Source organism: Haliotis asinina, chromosome 15 (genome assembly GCF_037392515.1).
Source record: "Haliotis asinina isolate JCU_RB_2024 chromosome 15, JCU_Hal_asi_v2, whole genome shotgun sequence".
Lineage (NCBI taxonomy): Eukaryota > Metazoa > Mollusca > Gastropoda > Lepetellida > Haliotidae > Haliotis > Haliotis asinina.
Window position 1 is genome coordinate 50,454,729 of NC_090294.1, and position 19,736 is coordinate 50,474,464.

The window sequence follows — 19,736 nt, forward strand, 5'->3', positions numbered from 1 at the left end:
TCCATAATCATTTCATATTTCCATACTTGATAAGTAAGACTTCTCTACATATTGCACAGAGAAAAAAGTGCTTAATAAAACATATGCCAGTCTTTACATATTTATTTTTTTTGTTCTTTCAAAACTTCAAAGAGATACAGATCAAGTTAAGCTGAAAGTTTATGAGTTTTTTAAATCACTTCGCAGTCTTCATCTTGACATAACTAATATGAACATCTGTAAATCAGAAAACAAATGAGAGCTTTCATGATCGAAGACAAGAAGCCCACTGAAATAAACTGTTGCTTTCAGGAGTGTACCAAATTGTCACAATTACCACAAATGATCAACTTACCATAGTACCATGCAAACAGACCTTTATCAATAAAATAGGACTGTCAGTAGAACCCACCATGTGTAGTAATCGACAGATATATAGCTTCAGTTAGTTAGTTACAAATACTACAACACTGTGGTGGTGCTGGTAAGCAGGAATTCCAACTTAGAGTTCCACTATGGTTATGACAAACCAAAATGGACACCTCAGTTTTATTCTCTGTGATCGTGGTTTGTTAGATTGTGAGTAAAATGTACAGCAAGTGATGAAGACCATAACAGTTAACTCTTTCAATCAGTTATATATATCAGTCCATCAATCAGATATAAGTGTCTTCGTTCTTCAAGTACTTGGTACTTTGGTTGAGAAGAGGAAAATGTATGACTGTCAAATGCAATAGAACCACAATAGTGGAAATATTAATAAACGTCACCTTTCAAGTATGTAACAGGTCACATAAACTCATGAAAACACTTTACGCTTATAATTACAAGGTTTATCACATTGTTTATGCATTATACGCGGCAGTAGACTAGAGTTAATGTATGTGTTGTTGACATTAGAGTAGTAAATAAAAATCTTCAAAGAAATACTGGTTCGGTAATTGGAAAGGAAACAAAATATTACATAGATTATTGTTTTTATATTGGGCTTTGACATTTTATATACATATTTCTACACAACTCAACTATTGTTGGTACGAGTGATTTATTTTATGTATTTTAGGCAAATATGCAGCTTATTATGAGCTCCGGTACATCTAAGTAATTACAGAATTATTGTGCTGAGTCAGCTGTTTTCATTTGCTGCTTCACACTCTGCGCAATGCATTAAGTTTCTCTCAAAGCGAAAATATTTCAGAATTACATACACAAAGGAAACTTGATATATCATCAGAAATATTGTGTTTTATGTGACATTTTCTTTTATATTTGGTTTAATGAAAGATCAAAGTAGTGTAAGTTATGTGGGCTGGTAAAAAGGGCCTGCCAATATGTTACATTCTACAGATGGGGGGCGTTCCATAGTGTTTCAGTCTAACTGCCTAGGTGGATCAAAGGGTTGGTGGGGACCATTAGGTTAGTGAGTGGGTTGACATGTTGTTTTAAATATTGCTAAAATACAGATGATGTTGGAGAGATATGATGACATCAAAGAAAGATTTTGGATTGGACATGGGACAAACAATCACATTCAAGTTCATATTGCATTCATGTGGGAGACGTTTTGCATGAGAATGATGGCCACAAGCCAGTTATCATGATGAGGATGGATATGAGACTCACAACCCGAAAAAATACATTTTCATACACAGTATACCATACTAGCAGGATCTACACCCGAAATCCTTCAATCAACTGACAAACCCACCAAGTTAATGTGGGATTCAAACCCAGGATTCAAACCCACTACAGATCCTGTCACAGCAAAGGGGCACAACAGCTCATTCAGTTGAGGTGCTAGAGACCACATTGTCATGTCTCTTTGTTCATGCTTGCAACAAGACAACACAACAATCTGTAGTCTAGTCTTAATTTACTTCAAGAACACTTATCAACTTCACTTTAACATCTACGGATCCAGAAATAGATACCAACATGTTTTCACCTGACGATCAAAACTGAAATTTGATACACATAAATGTGCATACAGCTCATGGTTTGAAAAAATTGCCATCTTCACTTGAGAAGTGTTGGGAAACTGTTTGTACAACAAGCCTTCAGGCACAGCTATGTCATGACACATCAACCTAGACTCCAGGAAAACTATTGCCTCATAAAATGTTGACAGCACAACATCAAGCATCAAGAATCAAGAACAAACATAAATCTGAGGCAACATTAAGCTGTCATATGAGCCTGGTGTACAGTTGGCCAGGACTTGCTAATTACCAGTTTCAGTACCCAGAATGAGTTGTCCTTCTGACATACAACAAGTCTACACCAACACTCGGCCAGCACAATGGCATCAGTAAACTGCAGTTTAAATATTTGCCTTGTATTTCATGGTCAGGTGAAGGAGGGTGACGATATTGTTGCTACCATTTTCCTCACCAAGTGTTTCACCAACTGGCACACAAGATGCTTCTCCCAGGAAATATGTCTGAAAAGGTCATTCTATTCAATAGGAACTAGAAGACGTCTAGTCACTGGGTAATTCATGAAGTCTATCAGCCATCTGAGTTGATGAAATGTTGAAGTGTTTCAGACATTTACACTGATGAAGAGCACACATTGTCTGTGTACTGCCCCAAATGGCTCATTGTCTTATGGCACCAATTTAAAAACTTGAACCATTTTCTAACTTTGCTGCCAAGTCCCTTGATCAAAACTCCTATTAACACAAGTAATGAAAATTGCAAGGTTAGTTCATTACGGACTTGTCTGGAAAGTTCACTGGATTTACAATTCAATTCTTACTTTGGGTGCCAGCATCTACAGACACTGATGATCCGTGTTAGAACTGATCTTCAGTAACCCATGCTTGTCTTATTGGCGACTAACGAGAACTGGGTGGTTGACTCGTTGACTTGTCTGACCAAAGGCCAAAAATGTCACTGGGTTGATACATGTCATCCTATCCCAGTTGTGTTGACCAATGCTTGTGCTGTTATCACTGGATTGTATGTCCAGACTAGATTATTTACAGACTGCCACCATATGGCTGGAACACTGCTGAGTGTCACATAAAACAGAACTCAATGACTCTAGTGTCTAAATCACTTCAGAAAATCTCCAAACTCTCAATTAATGGTGATAACGTATTGTTGGGCATTATATCATACAAATATCACTACAGCGGCTTTGCCCCTCAATAATGAGTCTTCATGGCCAACTCGGAATTTGTTTGAAGTTAACATTATACATCTTGATGGTTTACTGAAGAATTCTTTACAGGTATAAACATCATCATATCAACCAAGTCCAGGGCCCACTTACACAAAACCATCTTAGAGCTACAATCATTGTAAATTCTTAAGACTGTGATCTTAGGCTTTGGCTACAATTGCCATCCACTTGCACAAAGCGATTGTAGGCTAAGATCATTGTAAGTTACAATCAAAACTTACAATTGGTCGGAACCAACTAAGTTTGAAGACAAGAGTTTAAATCTATGCATTTTAAATATAATGCAAGTATTCTTCAAACAGGAAAAATACATCTGCAGAGCTATGTGAAATTTGAGTAAAACGTTTTTTTTACAAAAAGAAGTAATAATTATCAACAAACTAGAGTAAAGTAATTAACATACTGTGGATAAGTATGTAACAACACATACAACACACATGGAATAATATCGTTTTCATATTTCCCTGGCATGCATTTTCCACGACACTCCCACAGTCATGTCACCATTTCATATCTTTACAAATCTAATGGTTGTGGGATATGTTTGGGATTTTACTCCAAATTACACCAACCAGATGCCAAAGTATGTTTCAGTGACAACCATTGACAAATCATGGTACATTTAGGTGTATTATCACAAGGAATTTTTGTTTATAACCCAAAACCCAAATCTATTTGTTTGTATTTCAATATTTTCATAAAACATGATGTTTCTGTGGTTGCAGTATCACATTCTTTTCTTTGCTTTTTGTTTGATTGATTGATTCATTCATTCATTCATTCATTCAAGAAAATTCTGCAAGGTGCGACTAAGGAAGGCAAGGCAGTTGTGTGCAGTAACCAGTTCCACGCTTTATTTGCGCTGCATGCTATGCGCACTTGCAGACAACTGTAGACGTGGGACTAGTTTAAGAAATTTCTGCCTCCGATGTTGAAGAGTTTGATCTTAGTTAAGATCGCAATCTTAAATCCATGCTGTCTTAAGATCGTCTTTGTGCAAGTGGATTAAAGCAATTGTATGGTGATTGTAAAGTTGATTGGAGACGCCTAGGATTGACTGTAACTAAGATTGCTCTGTGCAAGCAGGCCCTGGTTGCTGTTCTCCAAGGAAACCACTAGCCTGTCGAAGTTTGCCGAGTTACAATCATCTCAGGGCTAAGACTACTTTGCAGAAAAAGATTCCAGGGTGTACAAAAACTCCAACCACAAGCCTGCCCTGTTCTTAACTCCATGCTATGATATTTATACAAAAGCCTATCTTCATCTGAAACGTTTTCATATGAGATGTAAAGCACATAAAATTTAATCACAGAAGTTCTAAACATGACCAAAGCAACTAACTTCCATGTTTAACTCCCATGTTCCGAACAGTAAGCATTAAACAAACATATTGATCCGATTTCATTATCAAGAACATCCTGTCCTCACCAGCAAAGGTGTAATTATCTGTTCTTCCTTGGCAGCTGGCTGTTGCCAAATGTTTCTTACTTATCAAGACATTTTTCCAAATATACTTTTTTACCTAGACAACTGCGCCTGACGCAGACAGGTGCAATAGTCTGGAAGTCGTATCCCAGTCTATTGATGCCTACTCGCCATGTGGTCATGTGACTAAAGGACTTCACAGACTTGGAGAAGGAGGCGGCAACACAACTAACTGATTTCCACAAGATATGTAACGCCTATTAATAACACTCTCTGCTGGGGGCCCTTCCAGAAAACATCCTACATTCTCCGAGTCTATGCAGTCTTATCCCATCACACAGCCATTAAAATACCCACTTCAACTGTTGGACGGATGGCTAATTCTGTCAGTAGTGAATATTTCATTGACCAATTTTTTTTTTCTCACACATGCAAAGAATGTAAATCATTCTATTTAGGACTTGTTTTCAGAATTTGTTTGCGGAAAGACGTAAGAAACGGTGTGCACCATCATGTGGCCAACAGCACGTATGCAAATAAACTGATTTACGATTACAACTGACGCTACTATTGATGTGCGATCACTATACTATATCACACAGTGAGTGAGTGAGTGAGAGAATGTTGCTTCAAACAGTGGTATTTCAGTTGATTTACTGCATCACACCTTTACCAAAATTAGTCTATTGAGCCAATGAGAATGTTGATGGTGCTGACATCAACGTCACCAGCCTCAACTAGCAAAAACGTTCACTAATATGTGAAAATGAACAAAATAAATAAACTCAGTTTTTCTGCAATTTTGTGGCAAGAAACATATTTTGTTTTACAGTGTGTCAGACATAATTAAAGTGATGTTGAAAGTCACTAAAATCTCAAGTCACACATCACATCTAAGGGGAACCTAACTGTTGATACTAAAAAAAAACTCATATATCTTGTAGGATTTCTTAATTATTTTTGATATAAAATTAATATCACTTCATAATAGTCATATAATTAATTTATGATGAAGACTTAGTCATTTGATTCAGAAATAATTTTCTAATAAATGTGCATGATGAAATATTAAGTGGACCTGCTGCTTTCATGAGAGTGCAAGGATACGCTTATCTTGTAGCATATCAGGGCATACGTTTCCTAATAGCTAGAAAGCTGGGCCATAAAAATTTTAATTTTTTTCAAATGAAAATTCAAGGTATCTAGAAATGGGAAACAAAGTAAAACTTAAGACAACATCACAGGATTGTGCAATACCTAAAGGGGACAACACGAAACAATACATCACCAGACAAATCCAAGTCCAACTCAGCGGTGAGCTATATTTTAGTCATCACAGACTCTGTCAGCTTTCATTCATGCACACAGTATTCAATAAGAACAAAAGTCAGAACCTGTCTTGACTCTCATTAAGAAAAGTTAGTAAAACACGTAACAAAAAATTCTTTTATTTGTTGAAGTAATGTCATCTGTCTGTCCCCAAATTTGCATCCAGTCCCTCCCTACTCTGATGTCTCTAACCTAAACCGAAGAAATCAGAAAGGTTAGTTCTGACCTCAACCTGACTCTCACAATAAGGGCCACTACTGGATTGAACATAAGTATTTTTATACATGTTTAAGGCAATACTGATTATAGATTAATTAACTATGATTGATGTTATTTGAAAATTAATGGTATGCCAGCTTGTGGATGAGAGTGAATTGCTTGGCAATTTCTTCAAATGGAGCAGCATAAACTGTGGTGCAGGGATACATTAAAACCAACAATAAGTATCACTTCCAGCCGGCTAATTCTACACATGCATCATCTACATAATTGCTCGGTACTTACAATCGGCGTAAACTCTCCAGTCCGGCAAAGGCCCCAGGTTCAATTATTGTTATTTGGTTGTGACTTAGATTCCTGCAAAGAAAAAAAGGTAAAATCATTAGAAATTTACATTGACTATCAGTCAAACCTGAGTCGGAACGAGCCCTTAAGGGAGTTCCTTCTCCTATATAATTACACATGTTTTTACAAGTCTGTTTTCTGAGGACACAAATGGCCACATAGCAGAACCATGCTGGAAGCAAGTAATGGCGTCACTGGCAATGAAAACATCCTCGTCTCCTGCAGGTGGAGCGAAACCATTTTTAACCACTTCGCCCTCATCCATTACACGTTGTTCTCAAATTTGTGTTCATTTTAAATGTCAAATACACATGAATTTCAACCTGGTGTTAGTCTGACAGACGTGATTGACGGTTGACACCATAGCAGGCTATGAGTTAGTTTCAAACGCTGATGACATCAACTGCTTCCCTTATTTGATTTAAGGCTGTAAACTTTATCGTTGCTCTAAATATTGCCTCCGAAAGAATATTGTTTGAAGTTTCGGTAAAGCCAAACAGGCAACACTATGTCCATCTGTACAAGAGGGAAGTTATCCACTGCTTAACGTGGAGATAAATTACAACAATCTCAAGCAAAGGGGAATGGAGCCTGGAGCAGCCAGGGCATTATTGAAACTTAGCTAAAAGTTAAAACAGCGCTCCAAGCACATCTAAAAACTTTTTTTCTTACTTTTTAATACTACATAGCAATATTACAACTAGGCTGTATCAAATCTGGGCCAAACAATGCAGTGATAGTGCGACCAATGCCATGGGAGATGACAGTCAAGCATCACAGAGCCATTGGTCACTCTTACAACCAGACAATTTCTGGGGCATCTTTACAAACCAAGGTTGTCAAATGGCGAATAAAATAACATAGCTCATCAAGTCACAACTAACAGGCAGAGTCATATCCTTCAAAACAATTTCTAAGTTTGATCAGTAACTGTATGTGATTATTTCCCATGAAATATTCTCTAGCACCTTTACACCTGGGAGAAAGTTTTATTCAACACACTAAATAACTTTTCTCTTCCAATCAAATGGATGTACTACCACAAATATCCAATCACACGTGAGGACAATATGAAATTTGTTCACATGATCACCAACACAAACAGATATATCGAAATGTCAGGATTAACTTCTCAGACAAACACAACGTAAATTTGTTCACGTGATCACCAACAAATACATATATATCGAAATGCCAAGATTAACTTCTCAAACACAACGTAAATTTGCCTTGAAACCAGAGCCCTCACACATAATGGACAATTACAAGCTTCGTGTTAAGGAACTTAGCCAAGACACTGCACATTAAGTATAATGCTGGAGTTTTAATTTGATCACTGCCTGGCCAAACAAGACTGCCATATCCTGCAGTGTTCTTCAGACAGAACAGACTGCTGCTACAGCCACGCGCCAGGGATGGATGTGGTCTGTGTGCCAAACAGGTTGCCGTGATTAATCTCAGAGCTCCCCACCAAAAGCACAACAAATCATGTCACGATCCATGTAATGCTTGCCTGTCAACTACACACATTTTGCATGCTGAACCCCAGACCCTACATGGGCAAGACACTTGCTCCTACAGTATGTCAAATTTTTGTCACATGTTAGTCACATGTTTGTCATCATATCCAACAAACAAAGTGGAACACTTCCTGAACATCAAAACAAGGAATAAAAACAAGGTGAATGTGAGGATCTTTCATCATCTGTACCTATAGTAAATCTGTCATGTCATATGTAACCAATAACTAACTTTATGGCAAGAGGTAGCTTTGAAGACACCACACTTTTAACAAACTTTGGTAACTTATACTTTACTGACAACTGAAGCAATAAACAGAACAGGCTTAGTTTCAAGTTGTTGCATTGCTTGGAAAATATTATTGCAATCTCAAATACAATGTCAAAATACACTTCACATGAAAAATAAAAACTTCAAAATTTCTATTTTGAACAAAATAAAATAAAATTCAATTTGCTTGGCAGAGGGACTTAGTTCAAAATCCTATACACATCCCTGCTACAACACAGCCATGCTTATAAAAATTCTGTCCATTTTAAACATTGCCATTCTTGTTCTTTATGCTGTTTCCATGACAACAGTCCCTCGCAAATACTAGATTTGGATCCCATTAGTATTAAACAAGTTCTATGTCCAATGTGATCACTTACACTAATATTTAATTACTGTCTACATACACCAGAAACAACAATGACACAGAACAGAATCGGCACCATATCAGATGATATGGAAACAGAACAACCTCATATATATATTTCAAACAAATATTTCAAATAGCAACAATAAACTTAATTCTACGCAAATCAAATACATTTTTCGAAATATTATGAAAACTGTTTCATCAGGGTTTTTCTTGCCACAACTTAAACCTCCACTTCATCAAATGCAGCACCTTTGCAATGATATTGATAAATGTTTCATCTGCCAGAAATGATGAATGCTTGTTGGAGAAACTGCAGCAAATCTACAACTTTATAACCGAGCAGTTTGCATCAGTGGGCAGCATTATTATGTCCCCCGTCTGTGAAATACGCTTTCTCACCGTCCTCCATATGGGATGTAGATCGCTACTGTTAATTTGATGAAGGAGGCAAGGCAACCCCTCACCTACAACATGGTTAGGTCATCAGAGCTGCAGCAACATGCCCTTACTCTGGTGCAGTCTTCCAATCGCTCATTCAAATCCCAACCATGGCTTCTCAATTCGGACATCAAATTTCATTTCACATATGTAATCACTAACATGACAAGCTTCATCAGGTAAATTACAAGTCATATTTGCCTAAGACATGATTTAACTATCTGGAGATGTATGACATGACAATAACAGAGCATTCATACCATAACTGTACTGCCTAACTATGGATTATGGTGACAGCACATTTTGAACTGCTTGTCTGGCATATTTATAGAATTTATGTCGAAGGATCACAGAAAATCAGAAAGGAAGCTACTTCCTTCATCCCAGTTTAACTTCAAACTTCTGCTCATTGAATTTAAAGGCATTTATTCTGTCTCCAATAACTGTTCTTCAAATGAAAAAGTTCTTCATGACTGTAAATTATGCAAAACCTCAGTAAAGCCCCATTTCTTAACAACAGATAAATTATACATTCAAGACAGATAAATGAGAAAGACAGAATAGGACTGAGCCTTTCTATGTCCATGTTTTGTCCCAGGATATTAGTTCCCTACAACTCATTGTATGTAGATTAAACTGCATGTGTGCCTGGACAAAGAAGACATCTGCAAAAGTTTCATGCTCATTTCATTGTAAACAAATATGGAAGGCTACTAGACCTCAGAAAGGTTGAATCAATTTGTGTCATGCCTTTCTGCTAACCCATCAGACAACTCAGTCAGGAGATGGAGAGTACTAAATGGGATTTTTGTCTTCTCCTTTAGTCATTATTTTAACACAATACATCAAAGCTGGTTTGGGGAACACAAATGTTAGGGTTTACGATGATGGACATTTTCATCTTCCAGAAATATTGGCTCAGTAGACACTGAGCGAACACACAATGTGGACATGATGGCCATCTGCACGTTGCCGAGTTCTGCTCAAAGCATGCTGCTGTGTGATCACCTCAGCTTCTCTCAACAGTTCTTCGACTGACAGACAATGCATTCCTCGTGACAAACCAATAATTAGATTCCACAGCCCTGTCAAGCTTTCTACCCTGCCAAGGTTTCAAAATCAAATGTGATTATTGCACAATTACATTTGCTGCTTCTCAAATGTCCGAGTCAAGAATCTGAATGTTGAAGTCCACTCCGATGAGCTTCAGCGAGCGATAAACCTTCCACTAATATTTACATCCAACTATTAGACTTCTCAATCACCTTCCAACAGGATGGGAATGCAAAAGACAAGATTTCTCTTTTCACAATATTCATGACAGTGCACAGAAAACCCTGTTCTGTGATTAAACAGCCAGAAAACTGGCTTATCAGTGCAGCACTGGCTGACGGAGGGGTTTCATCAAATCGGTTACCTGTGAAATCATAGCCAACATACAGTGGGGACTGAGAAACAGAACGAGCAGATGTCTCCGACTCCATCCCTGGCCAGCCCCTCCAGAAGCAATCAGCAGCGGAACAAGAAGCTACTACCGAAGAGGCCACTTGATCGGAGCCCTAGAGGGTAGAGCAGCTTCAGAAGGGGCCACAGAACAAACAAAGGGGCATTTTGGTCGTTGGATGACTTCCTCTTCACCCCCAGACATGCAGGATTTAATCTGAAGCATGCACTGATGAGGCAAGTTCTTGCGCCTGTTGATTACTCTGTTGTGGTCACAGCTAGACGCATGCGATTCAATTTCCATTATTTACCAACAAGACAGCCACAATTATTCACACTGGTATTTGTGTGATGAAGCTTGCAGAACATTTATTGTGTAGTTGGTTTCATTATACTGTCCGACCCACGTTATGCGTGTGGCGATTAGGACATGCAAACTGGCCTGCAATTCAATTTGCATTATTTACTAAGCTGCCAGCACTGTTTGCCTGAAGTCACTGCAGCATATGTAATACACTAAAGCAAGCTAATGTTTCTTCAGGAGAGTGTCACATGCTGATGAATCAGCGCGGAGACTGACTGATTATACTTAATGGCAGCGTAAATGCTCACTGCTGTGCATCAAACTTATTTGACCTTGGAAGTTTTTGCAAATGTTGATTGCTAGTGCAGTTTGTTAATTCTGTTGAGTTTTTCTCAAATTAGTTTCCTTCAAAGGAGTTACATTTTGATCTAAGATTGTACCAGTATTTTCAAAATCCAACCAAGGCAGATTGAGTTGAGCCATATGTCAAAAACATTTTAGATTATCAGCCTTGCATCAGGGAACCTACATTTGACGCAGATTACAGATTATGGCAACGACAAAAGTACATTAATCCTCAGACCACTGATCACCAACAGAAGCACAAGGGACCTTTTATGTTTCAGATTAATCCTGACCTCTGTATACCCAAAGTATGGAAAGGGGAACTAACTGGCTCTAAGTAAATCCTATTGACCAACAGATGTAAGGGGAACCTTCTTATCCCAATCTGTATTCAGGGACCCCAGAAAGACTCTGCCATATACTGGAGACTAGGACTACTACGCTTTACCCCTCCCTAAGCCAAATATTTTTTTCTTGTGGAACCCACTTTCTCGTTCTGTGCTTCAACATTACCAACACTCTGGCAACCTAGCAGGTCAAATGGTCGTCCAATTAATTTGTTTACAAACAATCTAAGAGCAGTGTCTAAACATTCAAATCCACTCAGCCCATTACAAGCCTAATGGCAGCCACTTTAGAAGAAAGCACTTGAGCAGGGTAGCCTCCCCTGTCAGCTCTCCATATCTGAGAGACTGAAAGTCTTGTTCTTGTTGCTTCTCTAAATGCCAACAAACCTGGTTTGTTCAATGGAAGTCTGTATCACTGTATCATTGACATACTTGTATCAAAGCAATCATGAATATACACTGTTCTTTTTTCACTTTTTAGGAAAGCAGAAAACCAAGGTCAAGTAATGAAGTGAAGTTGTTAGGTAAGCTTCATAGAAGCTTCACAGTATTAGAATACTGTGGACTGACCAACAAGGTTAGAATCTGATTTCTAGAAATATGTGTTCCTAACAAAATCAGCCAGGAGACAAATTGTCATCATTTTCACACACAATAAAATCAACTAAAGGCAGCATCTTAAACCTAAAGATGTTCAGAGCAGACAGCTAATTTTTAGAACTCTCACATATAGGTTTAAATATCCTTTTATTAGCACTGAAAAGGGTTGTAGAGAAAGTTTAAGTATGCACAAGAATAAGTCATAAATTAATGGCTCACATCAATTTAAATTCACCTTACCAAATAACAGTTCTGGTCATACATAGATTTATAATGCTGAACAGGGCTAACCTCTAACCCAAACCTTGAGTGAGTGAGTTTAGTTTTCAAATGCACTCAGCAATATTCCAGCCATACGGTGGCGGTCTGTAAATAATCGGTCTGGACCAGAAAATTCAGTGATCAACAGCATGACCATCTATCTATCTGCGCATTTGGGATCTGATGACATGTGTCAACCAAGTCAGCAATCCTGACCACTTGATCCCATTAGCAACCTCTTACGACAAGCAGATTCTCCTTTTATGGCAAGCATGTGTTGCTGAAGGCTTATTCTGCCCTGTTCCTTCACGGGTCCCCAAACCCTGAACAGCCACAACTTTTAATTCACATTATATGATGTATCAAGGCTGAAGATTTTCAAAACAGCCACGAAACTGTATCCATAAAAAGCAGGCATCAAGTATCTTGGTATCTGGAGTGACCTGACCACAAAACTATTTCAGACTGAGTAAATAAACACAGAATCCCCCACCAGTCTGATTACGATGACTATCAGCAAACATTCACTTTGTCAAAACAAACCCAGATGTGAGATAAATTCAAACATCTACTTGCTCATAACCTATATGTCGACCTTACTGGGTGCAGAATTCAAGATCACACCTCCTTCCATAACAATCCATTTCATTGAAACTCTGTCTACAACAATCCTGTCCTTTGAAACAACTGATGGTTGAGTCACCTCAGCTCTATAATACATGTGTGTAAGGGGACAAACAATCATCTTTAGTTTCACAAGAAAACAAGTCTGTTACTCTGGAAGGAACTGTTCCTCTATGAGTCTCAATCTTCCCTATCATCCCCACTTAAAAACACTGATACACTAATACCTCAACACACATGCCGAGCTCTTAAACCTTCCACCATATCTCTCAACATGTCATAATCAAACAGTTTCTTTCATCTGAAATTGCCTCCCTAAAATAACGGAGTCTGTGCACCAAGTCGGGGAGTGGCCAGCAAGAGAGGCTGAGCACAATCAGAGATGGGAAACAAAATGGGCAACACTCAAGGCTATCCTCAAAAACTAAACTGGTCATGTTCTGAATGAGTTTACAGTTTCATTGTTGAAGAGTTAGTGAGTATGGGTTTCCTGGCTTTTAGCAATATACCTGCAATATCAGGGCAGGGGACAAAGGAAATTTGCTTCACACATTGTACCCTTATGGAGCATCGAACCCATGTCTTTCACGAAACAAACAGACTCCTTAACTATTAAGTTACCCAACCATTAGGCAAGCAACACAGCACAGGAAATTGTGGTGCCTAACATTTCTAGGTCAAACCTGCATTGAAATGAACCTTTTTTTCCTTCTTGACAATTTCAAATAGCAATCACACATCACTCACGTTCATAACATCAATTTTATGATTCATAACAAATGCCACTTGACAGTAACGACATATGACACTGACTCATGGTCATTATCATTTGATAACATGGTCCAATCAATACCTTTTAAATATTGATTTTATACCCTAATATCAGCCATTTAAGTTTTAGGCAACACATTAAGAATGTGGCATGGCAGCAAGGAGCACCTCAGTTCCCTGCTAATCCCAATCACCAGCCTCAAAGTGAAGCTTTAACAAGGCAGCCGTAAATCAATGAGCTGGTCAGGCATTAAGGATACAGTACATTAGAGCTGATTTACCACTGTCTCAATCTTGTCTTTGTCATCACTCTCATTATGCCAGGACCACTTGATTGATTTATTGACATCTTTTCAATTACCTTGTATCAAATTGTGCAGATTTATTTTTTACTAAATGGCAATGAAACTCTTTCATTTGTCTCATTCTGCGACCAGGAGATTGGATGTTTTATCAGGGTAAAGTCTTGAATTTTACGCCGCTTCAGCAATATTCCAGCTATATGGGGCAGTCTGTAAATAACTGAGTCTGCTCCAGACAATCCAGTGATCCACAGCATGGGCATGAATGTACGCTCTTGGAAACCAATAACATGTGTCAACCAAGTCAGCGAGTCTGACTACCCAATCCTGTCAGTAGCCTCTTATGACTAGCACTGGTTGCTAAAGGCCAATTCTACCAGAATATTTACAGACGACATCTTATACCTGGCATGTTGATGAACACTATGTAAAACTGTTCTTTCTCACTAACCTGGATTCCCACAGTAGTATAGACAGACAGTTTATGGAACCTTGGGAATATCAGTATCAGTGATGACTAGTGTATACACCGCATCACTTGGTGATCCAGTAAGGTTTATGATCACCCATATGTTTACATCACCGAGGGAGCTAAGCACTAATTAAAAAAAGCAAGCAATTGAAAGGAACTGCTTGATATCCTGTGCAATGACTTTTGATCAACAGCACCTGGAATCTTCTAACTGGGATATGTTGAATGTATTCCCACATCATTGTCTACTGGATCAGGCATTCTATAGGGTTCACTACAGTGAAATATTACCAACAGGGAAGGAAAATGATCAGGTGCAAGACTAGACTAAATAAAGTATTGTCCTGTAAAATCAGATATATTTTCAAGGCAGTAACTGATTGTATCAGTTCTACGCAGAGTCTGGCATATTCCTGACAAAATCTCTGATCTGTACACAGTCCTGTTCCTTCAAGTCTATGAAGGTACATCCAGATCTTAGAACCTGTAGACAAGAGCTGTGTATCAGGTGAAGACAGTTTTCAAGTAGTCCTGTCTATTAGTAAGCACAGCTTTCAGACACAGTTTCAAAGATGATCTGATCTGAGCTGTGATCAGGTAACCCAACCAAACAAAGGCTTGCGTCACGCGACAGGTACATTAAGCTGAGGTCATGCTACAGGTTCACTGCTACAGTGTCAGCTTCAGGTGGGAGTATTTGAGTTATGTCACAGTGTGTTAGCTTCAAAAAGGAATATTTCAGTTATATTATGATGTGTCAGCTTGAAGTTGGAATATTTCAGTTATATCACAGTTGTTCAGCTTGAAGTAGGAATATTTCAGGTATATATCAGTTGTTCAGCTTGAGGTAGGATTATTTCAGGTATATCAAGGTGCGTCAGCTTGAAGTAGGACTATTTCAGGCATATCACGGTGTGTCAGCTTGAAGTAGGAATATTTCAGGTATATCACGGTGTGTCAGCTTGAAGTAGGATTATTTCAGTTATATCACGGTGTGTCACCTTGAAGTAGGACTATTTCAGGTATATCACAGTGTGTCAGCTTGAAGTAGGAATAGTTCAGTTATATCACAGTTGTTCAGCTTGAAGTAGGACTACTTTAGGCATATCACGGTGTGTCAGCTTGAAGTAGGAATATTTCAGGTATATCACAGTGTGTCAGCTTGAAGTAGGATTATATCAGTTATATCACGTTGTGTCAGCTTGAAGTAGGAATATTTCAGGTATATCACAGTGTGTCAGCTTGAAGTAGGAATAGTTCAGTTATATCACAGTTGTTCAGCTTGAAGTAGGACTACTTTAGGCATATCACGGTGTGTCACCTTGAAGTAGGAATATTTCAGGTATATCACGGTGTGTCAGCTTGAAGTAGGAATATTTCAGTTATATCACGTTGTGTCAGCTTGAAGTAGGACTATTTCAGGTATATCACAGTGTGTCAGCTTGAAGTGGGACTATTTCTGGTATATCACAGTGTGTTAGCTTGAAATAGGACTATTTCAGGTATATATCAGTTGTTCAGCTTGAAGTAAGATTATTTCAGTTATATCACGTTGTGTCAGCTTGAAGTAGGACTATGTCAGGTATATCACAGTGTGTCAGCTTGAAGTAGGAATATTTCAGGTATATCACAGTTGTTCAGCTTGAAGTAGGATTATTTCAGGTATATCACAGTGTGTCAGCTTGAAGTAGGAATATTTCAGGTATATCACAGTGTGTCAGCTTGAAGTAGGAATATTTCAGGTATATCACAGTTGTTCAGCTTGAAGTAGGACTATTTAAGGTATATTATAGTGTGTCAGCTTGAAGCAGGAATATTTCAGTTACATTACAGTTGTTCAGCTTGAAGTAGGACTATTTCAGGTATATATCAGTTGTTCAGCTTGAAGTAGAATTATTTCAGTTATATCACGGCGTGTCAGCTTGAAGTGGGAATATTTCAGTTATATCACAGTTGTTCAGCTTGATGTATGGATATTTCAGCTTTACTGTTGTGTGTCCACTTGATGAAGGGATATTTCAGTTACATTCAAGCATTATCTCAGTTGATGTGAGAAGTAAAACAGATAATTGATATTTACACATCATTCAGGTAAATCTGAGATTCAAACATATCATCATAAAATCCAGGCACTTAAAGGGGATGTAACACTTTCCAATGAACCAACACTATGAACAAAACACCTGTCTCCTGCTGGATCAGCAATACAGGACAAAATGAATGTGAATTAAAACTGAAAGTGAGGAAAGAATATTTGCTTTTCATCAACCTTTACTAATGTTACAAAAAAACAAATGATTGAAACAAATGATTGAAACAAGCGATGAAACCAGGTAGATTTAGCCGATGATGCATCTGGACTGAAAATTTACTCCAGTTCAACATGTGACCCATCCCTGAATTCTTCAACCTTTTTTTTGTTATCAACACCATCCCTAACACAGTTAATGTCTTTTTCCTTTTTCCCTTGAAGACAGCAGGTGGTTCATTTAGTAGCATGGCTTCATGAATTCCATGCAACCTTCAATTAATCAAACTCGGTACATGAGAGTTCTCCTATCTGATGGTTCATCTAATAAGGTGACACATCCAAGATGCAGATCTCGTGTAAATGTTGCAGACACTTAATTTCATTTCCAAACTAAAAGACCAAAGAACAGCTTTTATCTCCAATGCACCATTAACAGATATATAGGAAGCATGTGAAGAGAGCTCTCATTTATATCTTCACACAACTTAAATAGTTTGTCAGTAAGCTGGACTGATTTCAAAGTCATCACTCACTCTCTATCACACGCAATTCCTGGTAACCTACAATGCATCTGGACATCACACTGAATCCTGACAGACTTATCTGTGTTTCACCTTCACCAGTCTTTTGACTCTTTCATCAGCACCCTCACCCTCCTCATGTACATCACCATGACTCCCTTAACAGCACCCTCACCCTCCTCATGTACAACATCACCATGACTCCCTTAACAGCACACCCAGCCTCATCAAGTACAACACTGCCCTGACTCATTCCACAATGAGTGTGCCACCAACAAGATCTTAGCACTGAAGTACATCACTGTGACTCCCTCAACAGCACACAACCTTCATCATGGACAACATCGTCGTGACTATCACCAACAACATCTTACACTTTAAGTACAAGGCATCTCCATGATGTACAACATCAGCATTACAGGTATCCAAGAAGCTAGGCATGTCAGTGGCTCACTGAGGTACAGATGATCAAGTGAATCAACATCCTCCATCAATCACTAGCCTCCAGGCCTATATAGAGTACACAAGACAGCAGGGGACCAGCCTTCACAAAGTCATTCCTCCTTCACCTACTCCAAATCTCTAACTTTTAATTTAATTCCAGAACATTTCTAAAGTAACCCCTCCATTCACCTCACCCATTGTTTTTTTCCAGCATATCTCGTTCCTCATCCTGTGAAGTCCCCAGCTAACACACCTCTGACATTCTCCGTTCCTTTCACTACCTCCATCATTCCTCCAGCCGATAACTAGGCCAATAACCAACATGTGAGCAGCCAAAACTAAATGTCCTGGCTGGTAATCAAAGAGAACAGAGGTGTATTTATACCTGGAGGAAGTGTTAGAACGAGAGCTGGCCTGCAGCACCACAACTGTACCAAACATCAGACTCATTCTCCTCAGCTGCACTTCTAAAGAGCCTCACCATCAAACCCAGTAACAGGAAGGTGCCGGCTGTAAGTCATGTTCCGTACAAGCCTTGATGCTCCTGATCTACAAAGGAGATACTTCCTGGCCGGGATGCATCAAAGAATGACAGCGCCTTTCACAATGGGAAGGAATAAATCTGGTATAATATTTCACATCACATTCTACAACCAGATGATTACTAGGACTTTAGGGCTTAGCAACCGACTGATTACTGGAAAACAATCAGAAGTGTACTGAAGCATAATACTGGCATAATAATGGTACAATGACCAGCAAACATAATGACGCCAGAATCATCTTTTAAAAACTGTATGCATGAGTCACCATGATTTTACTGCTTTTAACAATATGAAAGCGAAATAGTTGTGAACGAAACAAAGGTGAGATGAAATGGTTTTTAACAGCTGTTTCAGATTGTGACATTTGTATAATAAAACATGGATCTTCTTTGGCTTGGATGGGCACTAAAGGGTTGCCCCTTCAGACACATCACACACCAGTAACACCAGTTTCATTCCCATAATGTCACACAGCTACAAGAGCTACAGTCTATTAACACTGATTGGTGCTGTGCCTCCCTTGTCAAACAACCACTGACCAAATGCCCTAACCAATAAACTGGGTAAGTAGACAGGGGTATCCATTCTGGGAACTGAACTCAGCACCTTTAGAAGAACACTGTGGTGGTGTGCCAATATGTGCGAACAATTCAGGTCAGAAATCAGGTGAAGTTCCGTGCTCTGGGTTCAGAGAACTGGATGGGTGACTGTGTTTGGCAGCTTGACTCCTGAGAGTTTCTAGGGTTTTATAACTACCCCACAACTAAGCACATGTGATACGTATGATCTCGCCTTAGGAAAGTGAGTTCAAAATTGCCGCAGAAAATGGGTGCGTAGTCATGTGACTATAACCTTCTAGCAACGTTTTGGTTATCCAAGGCAATAATGTGTTGTGCTTTGATTGCTAGTGCTATGAGCATACCTAGTGTGGAGTTTGGTATCTGTTATATAAATAGACACATTCTTACTATAATCAACATTTCACTGCCACCCTTTCTATACTAACTGATTTTCAAGGAACTGGCTTAAGAGCTTTATCTCAGGTTTTGCTGTACCAAGCAACTGACTCTAAGGTATACAATAAAACCATCTAAACATCCACTTGGTGAATGTATATCTACGAGGCGATGAGAAAAGGACCCTCTCATTCCAGAATGGGATTCAATAGCTGTAAAAATGTCTAACCACTGATATCAAAGCAAGAGGCAAAATGAATATCGATACAACAGCTTCTGTCGTAGAGTATAAACAAAACTGAACACAATCTGTACACTGCTTTGTAATACAGCATCACATTCCTGATTGATTACAAACAACCAAAGGTTCCACTTAAGGAGTTAAGAGCTTTAACACGGAGGACCACCTCTGACTCTGTGTTATGCATACTTACATAGTTCCTCAGGATAAGGTGCCACTTATTC

General features: G+C 38.7%; 1 protein-coding gene across 1 annotated transcript in view; it reads right to left on the reverse strand.

The window, feature by feature from the left end:
- LOC137265749 (adhesion G protein-coupled receptor A3-like) overlaps positions 1-19,736 on the reverse strand; it is a 110,485-nt gene that overhangs the window by 24,642 nt on the left and 66,107 nt on the right. Inside the window, exon 3 of the mRNA XM_067801198.1 lies at positions 6,424-6,495. Within this exon, the coding sequence (XP_067657299.1) occupies positions 6,424-6,495 (72 nt within the window). The remainder of the gene's footprint in view (positions 1-6,423; positions 6,496-19,736) is intronic.